General features: G+C 38.4%; 1 protein-coding gene across 1 annotated transcript in view; it reads left to right on the top strand.

The window, feature by feature from the left end:
* The window catches only part of LOC128661553 (CLIP-associating protein 2-like), an 898,219-nt gene that overhangs the window by 449,174 nt on the left and 435,387 nt on the right, over positions 1 to 13,658 (top strand). Inside the window, exon 12 of the mRNA XM_053715796.1 lies at positions 3,259 to 3,282. Coding sequence (XP_053571771.1) covers positions 3,259 to 3,282 — 24 coding nt within the window. The remainder of the gene's footprint in view (positions 1 to 3,258; positions 3,283 to 13,658) is intronic.

Genomic DNA, 13,658 nt, shown 5'->3' with positions numbered 1-13,658 from the left:
CAATAGGCTGTCTCCCGTCTCCTGGATCCAGTTTCTTTTCACTTTAGGTCTTTTTTCTTTTTACGTTATAAGGCTCGGTCTGTAGTAGCTTCAATAGAGCGGAGACAAAAACCAACACAGCATAATTCTGTTTTAATAGTTGTAAATCTATACAGAGAATAGAAACACACTCACAAATATGACCTCAATCGTTATGAGGTATCAGTTGGGCACAAACAAATCAATGTACAGCGTACAAGATTACTTTCTTTGGATTCATTGTGCGTGATAAAAATAATCCCTCCAACCAGATGGATATAATCAAGTCTTTGTAGCAAGCCGGATACAACACCTTAAAGAATAACTTGATGCGTTTCGAAGTGTGTTCACTTCTTTATCAATGCTTTTCTGATACTGTCGATATATTCAAAGCAGCATCAGTAACAATGTACAGGTGTAATGTAAATGATCCCTATACACAGTTAAACAGAAACTCAACCCCAAGTCTTGCAATACAATAATGTATTTAACATATCACTAATACACCTATAGGAGCTGGGGGATTGTGGGTATATGATATATGTACAGTATATCCATTATTTAATGTTATACTTTGTATGTAAGTGGGATTGTAAAAATATTTTATTGTGTCCTTAGACATGGGTTTTTTTCTTATTTTAAGATTGCGATTGCGTGTTCACAATATTCATGTTTCAATTATATTGAGAATACAATCACAATATTTATAGTTCCTTAATATTTCATAATATTGCAATCGCAATGTTGTGATTTTGTTTTACTTATAATATTGCTATCACACTGTAGCAAATGTGTTCTATTTGAATATCTATCTATTGATATATATATATATATATATATATATATATATATATATATATATATATATATATATATATATATATATATATATATATATATAAAAATATATTAATAATTTCTATAGATAGATATATATTAATATAAATATAGAACATGTTTGCTACAGTGTGATCACAATATTATAAGTAAAACACGATTGGGCCATCACAATCGCAATATTATGAAATATGAATATTGTGAACTAGTTGGTAAGCCTGCCCAGAGGGCAGTCTATGTGTTGTTAATAATAAAAATAAAATTGAACTGTTAGGGGGGACTTTGTGTATTTTTAATGTAAAAGAGCTGATTATCTTGGGGTAATGCCCTGCAAAAAGCCCTTTTAAGGGCTACTGGCAGTTTATTCTTAGATTAGGAGGTGTTTTTATTTTGGGGGACTGTTTTATTTTCATAGGGATTAGGTTTAATTTTGTAAACTTTGATATTTTTTTTTATGTTCTATAATGTTAGGTTTGTTGCAATGTGGGTGGTTGACGGTTAAGGGATTAAGGGCTTAATTACTTTATTATTTTGCGATGTGTGGGTTTGCGGTGTATGTGTTAATACTTTGGGGTATATTTATCAAGCTCGAATGGAGCTTGATGCCCTGTGTTTCTGGCGAGCCTGCAGGCTCGCCAGAAACAGCAGTTATGAAGCAGTGGTCACAAAGACCGCTACTCCATAACCTGTCCGCCTGCTCAGAGCAGGCGGACAGACATCGCCAGAAATCAACCCGATCGAGTACGGTCGGGTTGATTGACACCCCCCTGCTGGCGGCCCATTGGCCGCGAGTCTGCAGGGGGCGGCGTTGCACCAGCAGCTCTTGTGAGCTGCTGGCGCAATGCTGAATACGGCCAACGTATTGCTCGCCGTATTCAGTGATGTCTGTCGGACCTGATCCGCACTGTCGGATCAGGTCCGACAGACCTTGATAAATATGGGCCTTTGTGTGGGAGATTTGTTTTTTATACTTCGCACTGGCGGTGTTTTTTTTTTTTTTTTTTTGTAATGCACCGTTTGCCTTCGCTGCATCCCGGTGGATTCCGAAAATGTCAGGGTGGCACCACCCTACCATTTTCGAAATCCACTGGGATGCAGCTTCACTGCATCCAGGTGAATTCTTTTGGCTGCGCGCGCAGCCAACATTCTGTTGGCTGGCTTGCGCTGTCAACATTCCATTGAGCATGCGTGCACAATTGCAGACGATGACGGACATTACAAGCGTAATTATAGTATAGATGTGCAATTGCATTCTCAGTATTATGGAAATATGAAGCAATCTTAAAACACGCCTAAGGACACAATAGAAGATGTGTACAATCACGCTTACAGTTTGCATACATATTCTAACATTATACTATAGTTTTAATAGTGCATTTTTGGGGGTTTTCTTTTTGCTTTTTTTGTGTGTTTATTAACAAAGTAGCTTGCAGACATGACACATATATAGTTCAGTGGGAGTTTGAAGTGCGCCCCATAGGACTAACCTGTATTTTAATGGGAAACATTGCTGTGTGTTTTTAATATTCAAAGCACTGTCCTCCATTTTAGCTATAGCTTTTTTAGCCATATCAGTCCTGCCTACTTTTCAGTGGCAATAATTTGCAGTGTGACAAATCTAGTGAATATACAGTGAAACTGGATATACATAAGCATTGAAGTGTTATTACACAGATTTTTTAATTTTTCTAACACACTTTTCTCAAACACAACAAAACCCCACCGCTGCCTTTTTTTTAAAGAATATATCTCTGGACTGTCGTACTTCAAGCCTGGCAAACCCAAACTGGCAATTTCTCGTTGATCTGACAATATCTTGAATATTGGGGCCTTAGAGAGAGTTTAAAAAATTGCCAATTTACTTCAATTATCAAATTTACTTCATTCTCATGGTATTCTTTGTTGAGGAGACACCTAGGTAGGTGTCTGAAGCACTGCATGGAAGGAAATAATCCTGCTATCTATTGTTCTTGCAAATGGATAACCTTCTTGCAAAATTGCTGCCATATAGTGTTTCAGACAAGTGCATATTCCTGAACTTTGTTTTTCAACAAAAGATACCAATAGGACAAAGAAAATTTGATAATAGAAATAAATTAGAAAGTTGGTTAAAACGGCATGTTCTATCTGAATCATAAAAGATACATTTTGGGTTTCATATCCCTTTAAGGACAATACACATGTTCCTAATAAGAGTATAGCATAATTTAATATTTTGCTATGTGTTTGTCACATGTTTTTTGGTAATCCCAAATAGAATACAAAGTAGTATAGAGCCTCAGAATTTTTCTGTTATATATTGTATGGCTGACTTAATATTACAATGTTTCAGATCTATACAACTTGTATTTACTTAAAGAACCTAATGTTTTCTTTTTTAATTGCCCACTATACTTTGTAAAGAGGATGTCTCGGACAAGATTGATGGTAAGAACATGTTATGCATATATTTTAAAATATTATTGTGTTTCTTTATTTGTTGCTGTGACCTATTTTAGAAAAATACTCGAGCAATGGTTCATTTTATATTTATAAAAACACCAGTAAAAAAAAAACTTATTTTTAAGCTATTTTTTAATAAATAAAAATACTGGTTGAATTTAAATAACATATTTATTCAGTGTTCATTCTGAAGCACTATTTTTATAAGATGAGCCAGCACATGTTGGGATTAAAGTCCAGGAGGATAAACACCCCACACAACAAATCTCTCCCACTTTCTCATGATTCCTTAGTCAATGTTTTCCTCCACAAGAGTATTTGTCATTGATTGGGATACTAAGACCAATATGAAACCCATTATCTAATTCAGAGAGCTAGGGATAGGACAATGAGAGTAAATCTCCTTCTGGGAGTTTTGTCACTAGCCTGCCTCATGTTTAGCTGGGATTCATCCTTCAGCTTCCTCCTGTTGGCCTTATCAGTATACTTCTACTCCAGAACCTGTGTCAGTGCATACTACACAGAATGGGCTCTTCTACTGGAAGCAAGTCTCCTGCAGCTTGTTAAGCATGGCAGAGTGAGTGCTGGTAGTTAATTAAGTAGGTAATTGCAATCACATAGCCCACAGGCTATTAGCAGGAACAAATAAACATAATTCACATAACCTGGGGACATAGTTACATATATCAGATAACACTACATACAATTTTAGGCACTTGTACACATTTACTGTAAAATTGAGGTACTGTCTATAATTTTACTTGTGCTCGCAGGAGTGTTGCCAGGAGTTGAAATTCCCTACGTCTCTACAGCGTTTGGGGTGCTAAATCTGCAAATATTTGGATATGGCAGTTTTGGAAGGAGATTAATCTATGCTGTCTCACGACTCTTAAAATGTCTTCTTTAGCTTGATAGTCTTTCAATTTGAGGACAACATCTTGCAGAATTGCTTGATCTGGTGGTTTGGGCATAAGCTCCCAGTTTGCTCTTTCAATTGTGATATCACTTGTTGCAGAGGCTCCCAATAAATACAAAAATAGACCCTGTCTCAGGTAGTGCAATTCCTCGTATTAGCAGGTTTTGTCACCTCGCCCTATTCTCTAGGACCTCCATTTTGTCTTGTAATTGAAGTATTTACAGGTGGTGGATTTGTGTGGTAGTATGTAAATTAGAGATCTCAGATTGCATTAGGTCATTGTCTTCTTCTAACGATTCCACTCTCCTATTTTTGTGATCTCTTTTCTGAGTTCAGCTATTTCTTCTTTGATACACTGGCGTACTTGAATCACCTAGTTATTTAGATCCTGTTTGGAAGGCATAGTTGTAAGGAATGCTTTAGATAGTTGAATAGAGTCCTCCAAATTTTCATTCTCATTTTCAGAGGAAGTTGTAGGTGATCTCTGGTGTTATAGGCGGGGTGACTCGAGTTTGGTCTGTGAGCTTTAAAAAGTATTCACTGATTGCAGTGGTGTAGTGCCTATTTATCGGGTTTAGATAGTTTTTTGGGTGACAGATATTAGGTATTTTCTGTTATAGTTGCTGTATATTGCAAGTTGCAAAAGTAGAGATGTATAATAACCCACTCAAGAATAGTCAGAGGTAATGAGGCAGCAGGCAAAGCAGTTATACCAAATGGACCTAGCACCCTACAATAGTTATGGTAGATAGGAATTCAGTTAGGAGGTCAGGAGGTTTAGTCCTTTATACAGAGTTCACTGAATATGATGCTGAGAGGGTGACATGGGTTCAGAGATCAGCATAAACTCGGTATATAAAAAGATCAGTACTAATCATGTATCAGAGAGGACATGCCTTCATAGAGGGTTAAAATCCACTGCAAATATATCAGAGTGAGGGGCTACTATAGATTGAAGCAATTCTATGAATTTCAGTATCCATCGGGTGTCTGCGTGGTCTGTAAGCAAGGTGGTCTGCGGGTCGCCTTGTTTCTCAATCTCGGCATATGGAGCCTTATGTAGTAGTTTTGTCTGTGCAAATAGTGTTTACAGACCTTAGGGAGTATGGAGCTCCAGGATGTTTGCGGCAACCTCTGTCTTCCAGCAGCCTCCTTATATCGTGTGTGTGGCAAATTTCTCCTCGGGCCGCCTAGCGTTGGCGCTAATATGGCGTCTGTGGCGTAGGCCCTGTTCTGGAGCCGTCTTCAATGGCACTTAATGAGGCGTCTGGTGCGATCCACCTCCTTCACAGAAGTGTCTAGAGCAGGATGGGGGAAGATCCCTGCAAAGAGCTGCCATTAATGCCCTCTATCCAGAGAAACGAAGGGATGTATATATACGGAGCTCACTTACAGTGCTGCCATACCTCACGGATGCTGGCTCCGCCCCCTATCTTAGCTATTGTTTTTTTATATAAGATTTTTAAATAGTGGGTAACATTTCAAAACTGCGATATTTTTGAAAAAATTATGGATATTTATTGTATTGTTTTATATAAATGAAAATTGAAATAGGAATTAAATGGTCTTTTAAAATGTGGATTTTTTTTTAATTCCATATTTTTTATTAGTTTGAAACTGGTACAAAGCCAATAATAAAACATTGGAAAATATACATTATTTGGTCATGACATAACTTAACAATACAAAAAATGTATATTAAACGTCTGATCAACTTATATGAATGTCAGGGTGGATAAAAAGATAGAGGGGAGTGAGGGGAAGGGGTAAGTTACAAGAATCAAGGGAATTCTCGATAGCTCAGGACTATCACCAACATTTAATTATTTATTTGAGAGGAAGGTATTGGAAATACATATTGGTTCCATAGGAAGAGGATGTTATTGAAATGGTTTGTTTTGTTATAGTAATTTTGGTACATTTCTTCTAGTGCTAGGATATGTTTTATTTCTTTTAACCATTGATTTATATTAGGGATCTGAGATGATTTCCACAAACGGGGGATAAGCCTCTTAGCACTGTTAATCAATATCTGGAACAGTCCCGTCTTGTATTGACAATGTAGCTGCAGTAAATTATTAAGCAATTTCATCTGGGAGTCAAGAGTTATATTTACATTTATTATGTTATTTATTTTTTCTTCAATTTGACTCCAGAATGGTTTTATATATGGGCAGTCCCACCATAAATGGGTTACTGTACCACGACCTCCACATTTCCTCCAACATCTAGGCGGAGACTGCTGGATAAACCTTATGGAGTCAAGACAAGGGGTCAAATACCACCTGGACAGTAACTTATAATTGGTCTCGACTATAGTGATTGATGTGGAAGATCTTTTAATGGATTTAAAACATCTTTCCCAGATGGAAGTCGTATATTTAGCTCACTTTTCTATTGTGTTCGAAATGAAGAGGGTTTTTGGGAGGTTGAAAGCGTCATCAAATTATATGTGAAAGATATGAGATGTCTAGGAGTGTTAGGAAGAAGACACATTGTTTCAAAAAGAGTTAGGGGTCTGTTAAACTGATTCTTATCCGGGTGGTTGTTAAGAAAGTGTCTAACCTGAAAATATGAGAACCAGGTGTGTAATGGAGGACCTATTTCATTTTTTATCTCCTGGAAAGTTTTAATATGGACTGCCCTTATTAAAGAGCAGATGGGAATTACGTGCAGACGTCTCTGCAGTGTTAAATAGTTTACCTGGATTCAGATTATGAAAGATACTGTTGTGTAGTATAGGCGTAAGAGGGGAGTTTGGAGTGGAAATCCTATTATTTGAAGTGATAGTTTTATCCCAAATATGTAAGGTCTCCTCAATAAGGGGATTGGGTGTAATAAGTTTTGGTCTAAGTTTGTTTGGCATCCAACAGATATCTCTTATCTTGACATTTTGGAGTGTTTGCTCATCTAGAGTGACCCAAACTTTGGGGTCTTTGGTTTGGTTCCAACATATGATACGTGTCAAGTTTATTGCTATGTAGTAATTCAGAATTTTCGGGACTCCCAAGCCTCCTAGATCTCTAGACATATAGGTAGTATGGTTCTGGATTCTCGGTTTGGAGAAGGACCAGAACCTATTTAATGTTTTCTGCAAATTAACAATATAGGTTATTGATGGGGTTAATATTAGTGTCTGCATAACATACATAATTTTTATTGCATTGACCCTTCCCATCCAGGACAGATGACCGGCACAATGCCATGAGTTGAGGTCTATATCTATCTTTTGTTTTAGATTTGAGTAGTTGGTTTTGATAATCTCTGAGATGGTGGGTTTAATCACTAGTCCTAGATATGTAAACTGTTTAGCCGAGATGTATGGAGTTTGTGTTTTAATAAATTGAGTGTCATCATTGGAGTTTCTCAGAGTCATGATGACCGACTTACCCATATTGATGGAGAAATTTGAAAGTGATTTATATTCAAGTCAGAATATCTGTAAGTGCTGGGAGTGATGTCTTGGGGCTGGCAAGGGTGAACAAGATGTCATCCGTAAATAATAGGCATTTCCCGCATGTCCCTATCTTTATCCCTTCAACTTCTTTGGTTGATCTTACTTTGGCTGCGAGCACCTCTACTGACAATGCAAATAACAGGGGTGATAAGGGGCATCCTTGTGTGCCATTCGTTATTTGAAAGGTGTCTGAAAGTGTGTTGTTAACTATTACTTTTGCATTAGGGCAAGAATATATGGCTAATATCTTATTTATGAACTGTTGGGGGATTCCCAAATTTTAAAAGGACAGACCATATGAATTGCCAGTCCACCCTGTCAAATGCTTTCTCAGCATCTGTTGATAACAGGGTGAGTGGCATGTTGTTTGTCGAGGTATGGTGTATAATTTGAAAAAGTCTAGTGGTGTTGTCCTTAGCCTCATGGGTTGGAATGAAGCCCATCTGATCTTCATTGACTAAGAATGGGAGGTATCTCTTGAGCCTGTTCGCTAACAGTTTGGCGTATATTTTTAAATCAATGTTTAAAAGTGATATTGGTCTATAATTTTCAACTCGATCTGGATCGTTATCCGCTTTGGGAATAACCGTAATGTTGGCTCCTAGCATCTGACTAGAGAAGGGGGTTATATCATTCATGGAATTGTATAGTGACAGGAGGTGTGTATCGATGTAAGGTGTCATTAATTTGTAAAATTTAGGGGTGAAACCGTCTGGTCCTGGTGCTTTCCCTGGTGTTAGTTGTAGAATTGCCTCTTATACTTCAGGCAATGTGAATGGGGATTTTAAGTCCGTTTTATTAGCTTCATTTATGTAGGGGAGATTTATCTGTGAAAGGTAGTTTTCAATATTTGTAAGTTTCTTGGCTGACGGGTTATTAGCATTTAAATTATAGAGTTTACTGTAATAATCTGAGAATGTATTGGCTATTTCGGAGTTAATGTGGGTTTTGTGACTATCTTTGCTTTGGATTGTTTTAATAAATGCTTTATATGTTTTCCTTCTTAGCGATCTGGCCATTAGCTTCCCTGCCTTATTTTTTTTCACCAAAAAAAGCTAGCATTTAGTTCAAGCTCACGTCGATGCACATTTTTAATAAGATGTTGGTTAAGATCTTCTCTAGCCTGAGTGACTTTTTGTATTAGTTCGCTCGAAGCTGGGTTTTGTTTATGTTCAGTTTCTGCTGCTTTTAATGTATGCAGGAGAGTATAATAACAATTGTTGATTTGTTTGCGATGTTGTGTGGTTTGTTTGATTATTTCTCCTCTAATAAAGCATTTATATGTTTCCCAGTTGTTACAGTGCGATGTACTTGCCAGGTTGTTAATATAAAAAAACATAGAGGTTTTGTCCGTAATACCTTTAAGAATAAGGGAATCTGTAAATATTGCATCATTAAGTCTCCAGGAGTCTCTTATCCCGGATTTCTGGGGCCAAATTAATGAGCTAATAACCATTGCGTGGTCGGACTAAGGGGTCTGGGATAACCTAGAATCTATGAGTAGGTTGAGGGAAGATTGATCACATAGTATATAATCTAACCGGTCATAGTATGGGTCAATCTCCATGTGTCAAAAGTAGGTATAGTTTGCAGAGCAAGCCAGTTGGCTTTGATGTTTTTGGCAGATATGTAAGATTTCCCAGAGGATACATCTGAGGGATCTAAGGGGAAATTGAAATCTCCCGCTATAAAGATGGGGCCCTTTGCATAGTCCAATAGTAAAGTCATCACCTTCCTAAAAAACGATGGGTTGGGTCTGTTTGGGGCATACAAATTTAATGAGGTGATGGGTTTGCCGTAAAAAAAAAAGGTAGTCCTTTTTTGAGAAGTATACAAACCCCGTTCTTCTTAGTGGTGTTGGAGCTAGTGAAATGTTTGTCAAAGTAGAAGGTGGGAAGTCTGGGTTCATGTTTTTCCTAAAATGTGTCTCTTGGACAAATACTATATCGAGATGTTTCTTGTGGAAGTCATGTAGGGCTATGGAACGCTTCTGTGGTGATAAAAAATCCTTTAACGTTCTGGGTTGCAATTTTAAGGTTGTTAGAGTTAGTCTGCTTTCTACTGGTAAAAGTGTCAGAGGTAGTCATGGCCTAGACAAATGATGTGGTGGTGATCTTAGAGAGAACTCCTTGTAATTAAAAGGATGTGAGTAGGGGATGAGTGAAGTGGAAGGTGGGTTGAGTAAGGTGGGTTAGATAAGGTATTGCGTAACTGTAGAGAAACGTGTTAATGTCTGTGATTAGGGGGAAGTATGAGAGGGTCATGTAGTGGAATAATAAGGCTTTGTGAGTTTATAATGGATCAGGAAGGGCGGATTCAATTTGTTTATATGACAATGTACGCTATGTAGCAGCCATAAACAGAATCTAAACAGTTTTATAACATGGTATAATGCCAATGTATCACAACGAGTTAGGGGTTGGGAGGTAAAACAAAAAAGAAAAGTGGGGAACATCTACATTACATGTTTAATCTGATTCTAGTCGAAGCAAAGACAGGCAATGAGTGCCCCATGTTATGTCATGATATCTTGTGTTGCAACATATATAACAAAATATATCATATATAACTTATAAAATTATAAAGTTATAAAGTCTAAAAAAAACCAAAAAAACAAATCATGTTACCAAAAAACATATCAAACCTGTAAAGCCTATCTATAAAGGTTTATGTCCAGTTAAGTAACTGCAGAGTAAACATCCTATGAACCTGAAAAGTAAAACATGGGTTTTTAGACAAGGTACCTTCATATATAGATAAAACATCAGGACAAAGGACTACTAGACCTTATGTTTGTTAGTCTCACTTCTTATATGTGAAATGTCAGATACTCATAGGGGTGGTGATATGAGTTAAAGAGTCCACGAGGCCTGAAATTGTCAGCCTAACATCATCTGTTTCCTATCTTATGGTGAAACCATTAATGGAGTAGTTCTCCTTAATTTAATATTGAGTCTGATGTGGTAGGTCAAATAATAGCCCGTTGGCCGTGTATCCTGAAAGCAACCTGCTAATGAGCATACCCCTAGATAGAGGGGATATGAGAAAGAGGACGAAAGTAGTAGCCCGTCAAACAGGCTTTTGGTTCATCCCGGCTGAGAGGTGGTTAAAGATTTCCTCGCCTGGTTTGTTTGCTGCAGGTCTTGATGTTGGTGTCTTTTGTTGGGAGGATTTTTAACTATATCACTCCAGGCTTTGTTGCCTGACGGTTGTGGTGTGAGCCTCTTTGAACTCGGTGGTGAGGAAGCTTCGCCTTGTCCCATGTTTGGAGGGGAGATGTCTAATTTGCCACAAAAGGTGATGATGTCTTCCGGCTGTGCACAGTCGAATCGTCTTCCGTTCTTAGTAACTTATATTTGGACAGGAAACCCCATCTATAGGGTATGTTTAAGTTAAGAGGTACTGGGTGAGAACATTGAATTCTCTCCTTTTCTGTAAAGTTCTTATCGAGAGATCAGCAAAGAATTTGACTGTAGCACCCTGATATTGGAAAGATTGTTGTTGACGTGCGTGCTGTAAAATTAATTCCTTCTCTTGGAACTTTGTGAAGCAGAGCACCACATCTCTGGGTGGATTGTCATCTGTAGGTTTTGGTTTCAGGGAGCGATGTGCTCTTTCCAGTTGAATAGTTGTCCCCTAGCAATGACCTGAATAGCCCCTCCAGATAGTTGCATAGATGTGGCCCTAGGACGATTTCAGGGATTCCTTTTAAACGTAAATTACTACGTCTCGTCCTATTCTCGATGTCATCCAATTTTGATTCCAAATCTACTATTTGCTTTTGCTGAAAACGCATCTTATTGGACATCAGCAGTATTTTAGATGTTATCTCTTCTCTGTCTCCCTCTAGGGTTTCTACTCTTGCATCCAGGTCATTCAACTCCTTCTTAAGGTCTGCACACTCTTCTTTTATACAGGATTTCACCTGATTTATTAATAATTCCATTGCTTTAAGAGTGACAGGATCTTCTTTATCTACTACTGTGCCTTTGTCAGAAAGTGCTGAGTTCAGGTCGGCTGAGTCTTGTGTGGCCTCTGTCATGTGGTCCGCAATGTCTTCAGTAATATCTTCAGCAGGTTTCTGTTTATCCATGGTTTTAAAAGGAGATAATGCTTCCTGTGTTTGCTTTAAACTGTTTGTCTAATTTAGATACTCTCCTAGTAGACATGTCTGTGGAGAGGTGTGTGATTGATTAGAAATATGGGGTATTTGCTCTCTTTCTTGTTTTAGTGAAAGTAAAGTTACAGGAGCAATGGTTATATTATATTTATATTTAAAGGGAGATATGCAGCGCAGTTCTCAATAAACATCCACGCTGTATCAAATTAGTGAGGCAACTGATTCGTGAGACTCAGGGTTCTGGCTATATTATTTTGTTAAAATGTCCTGCATAGATGTAATGCATCCTCTTTCCATCTTATATGTATGTAACTTGTGCGTGGCGTCACCCTTATTTTACTGGGGTTATAATGTACAAAGCACTGGTGGAGAACCTGATTTCTTTATTCCGGATTGCTATGATAGCATGTGGGCTGCACTAACGCTTACCCAAAGTGATCCGATTTCCTGTGAGTCGTCCTTTCTGTCTTACAGATTCAGGTGTTCGCCATTGCTCCTGCTCTCACATCGTGTAGGCCCCAGTACCTGCAGCAGTCTGTCGCAAGTGATCGGATAACTAAGAGGAGCAGCAGTTAAGTCGCACTGTCACTGAGCGTTCTTCTCCCTTCCTGAGCCCAAACGAGCATTGATAGTGTAGGATTGATGCCTTATAACTCTCCACTATCAGGAGCTTCAGGGAGACACAGCCATCTTAGATGGCGTTCGGGCTCCACCCCCCCTAAAATGTGGATTTATGTAAAGTTTATGACATGATTTAATAGATCAACAGGATTTGTTCTTTTAACAACTGTCACCAAGCAATACAAACTTACTATAACCAGCAAATAAAAGGTTTAGGAGTGATCCATTTTAACGGATGCCAACTGAATGAAAAACACAAACTTGTGTAAATAAACATAAACTTGCAGTGATCAACAACTAAATGGATAAAGAATGGTGAGAAATCCACTGCCCATTATGAAAAAGGGGGCTGACGAATAAGGCAACATCTAGAAAAAGGCTGTTGTACAGCTGAAACACTTTGTTGTTCCGCGTAGTCGTGAGACAATGTGAGAGAATGGCCATTGTGGAGTTAGATTGGTTATGTTTAGGGGCAATATGCCTAATTCAGACTGAGTGGTTTCCAATATTAATTAGTGGAAGGAAGTGGTTAATCCATCACCAACTGAGGTTTCAGGGGGGTAGTTATCAAGCCGTCTACTTTTCTGGCTTCGCCGGCCCAATACGCCCGCCTAAGCTCGCCTACCTTCGCCGCCGCGGACCTGAAAAAATACGCCTAAGTTATCAAATAAAGCTGTCAAAAAGCCGCGGGGCGATGAGCAGCGGACTGTGACAGTTATCACTCATCCGATCTCGCTGCCCTTCGGCTTTTTCCCAGCTTTATTGCTAGCCTGTCACTAAGCACTCACACTAAACTACACTGTTCTACCCCCTATACAGGCGCCCCCGGAGCCTCCCGCAACTCAATAAAGTTACTAACCCCTAAACCGCCGCTCCTAGACCCTGCCGCAACTCTTATAAATGTATTAACCCCTAAACCGCCGCTCCTAGACCCTGCCGCAACTCTTATAAATGTATTAACCCCTAAACCGCCGATCCCTGAACCCGCCGCAACCTATATTAAACCTATTAACCCCTATCCTGCCCCCCCTACACCGTCGCCACCTATAATAAATTTAATAACCCCTAATCTGCCCCCCACTACACCGCCGCCACTGTAATAAAATTATTAACCCCTAAACCTAAGTCTAACCCTAACCCTAACGCCCCCCTAACTTAAATATTAATTAAATAAATCTAAATAAATTAACTCTTATTAACTAAATGAATCCTATTTAAAACTAAATACTTACCTTTAAAATAAACCC

Source organism: Bombina bombina, chromosome 5, assembly GCF_027579735.1.
Source record: "Bombina bombina isolate aBomBom1 chromosome 5, aBomBom1.pri, whole genome shotgun sequence".
NCBI lineage: Eukaryota > Metazoa > Chordata > Amphibia > Anura > Bombinatoridae > Bombina > Bombina bombina.
Note: the sequence above shows the minus strand (reverse complement) of the source record. Positions and strands in the feature narration are given on the sequence as shown.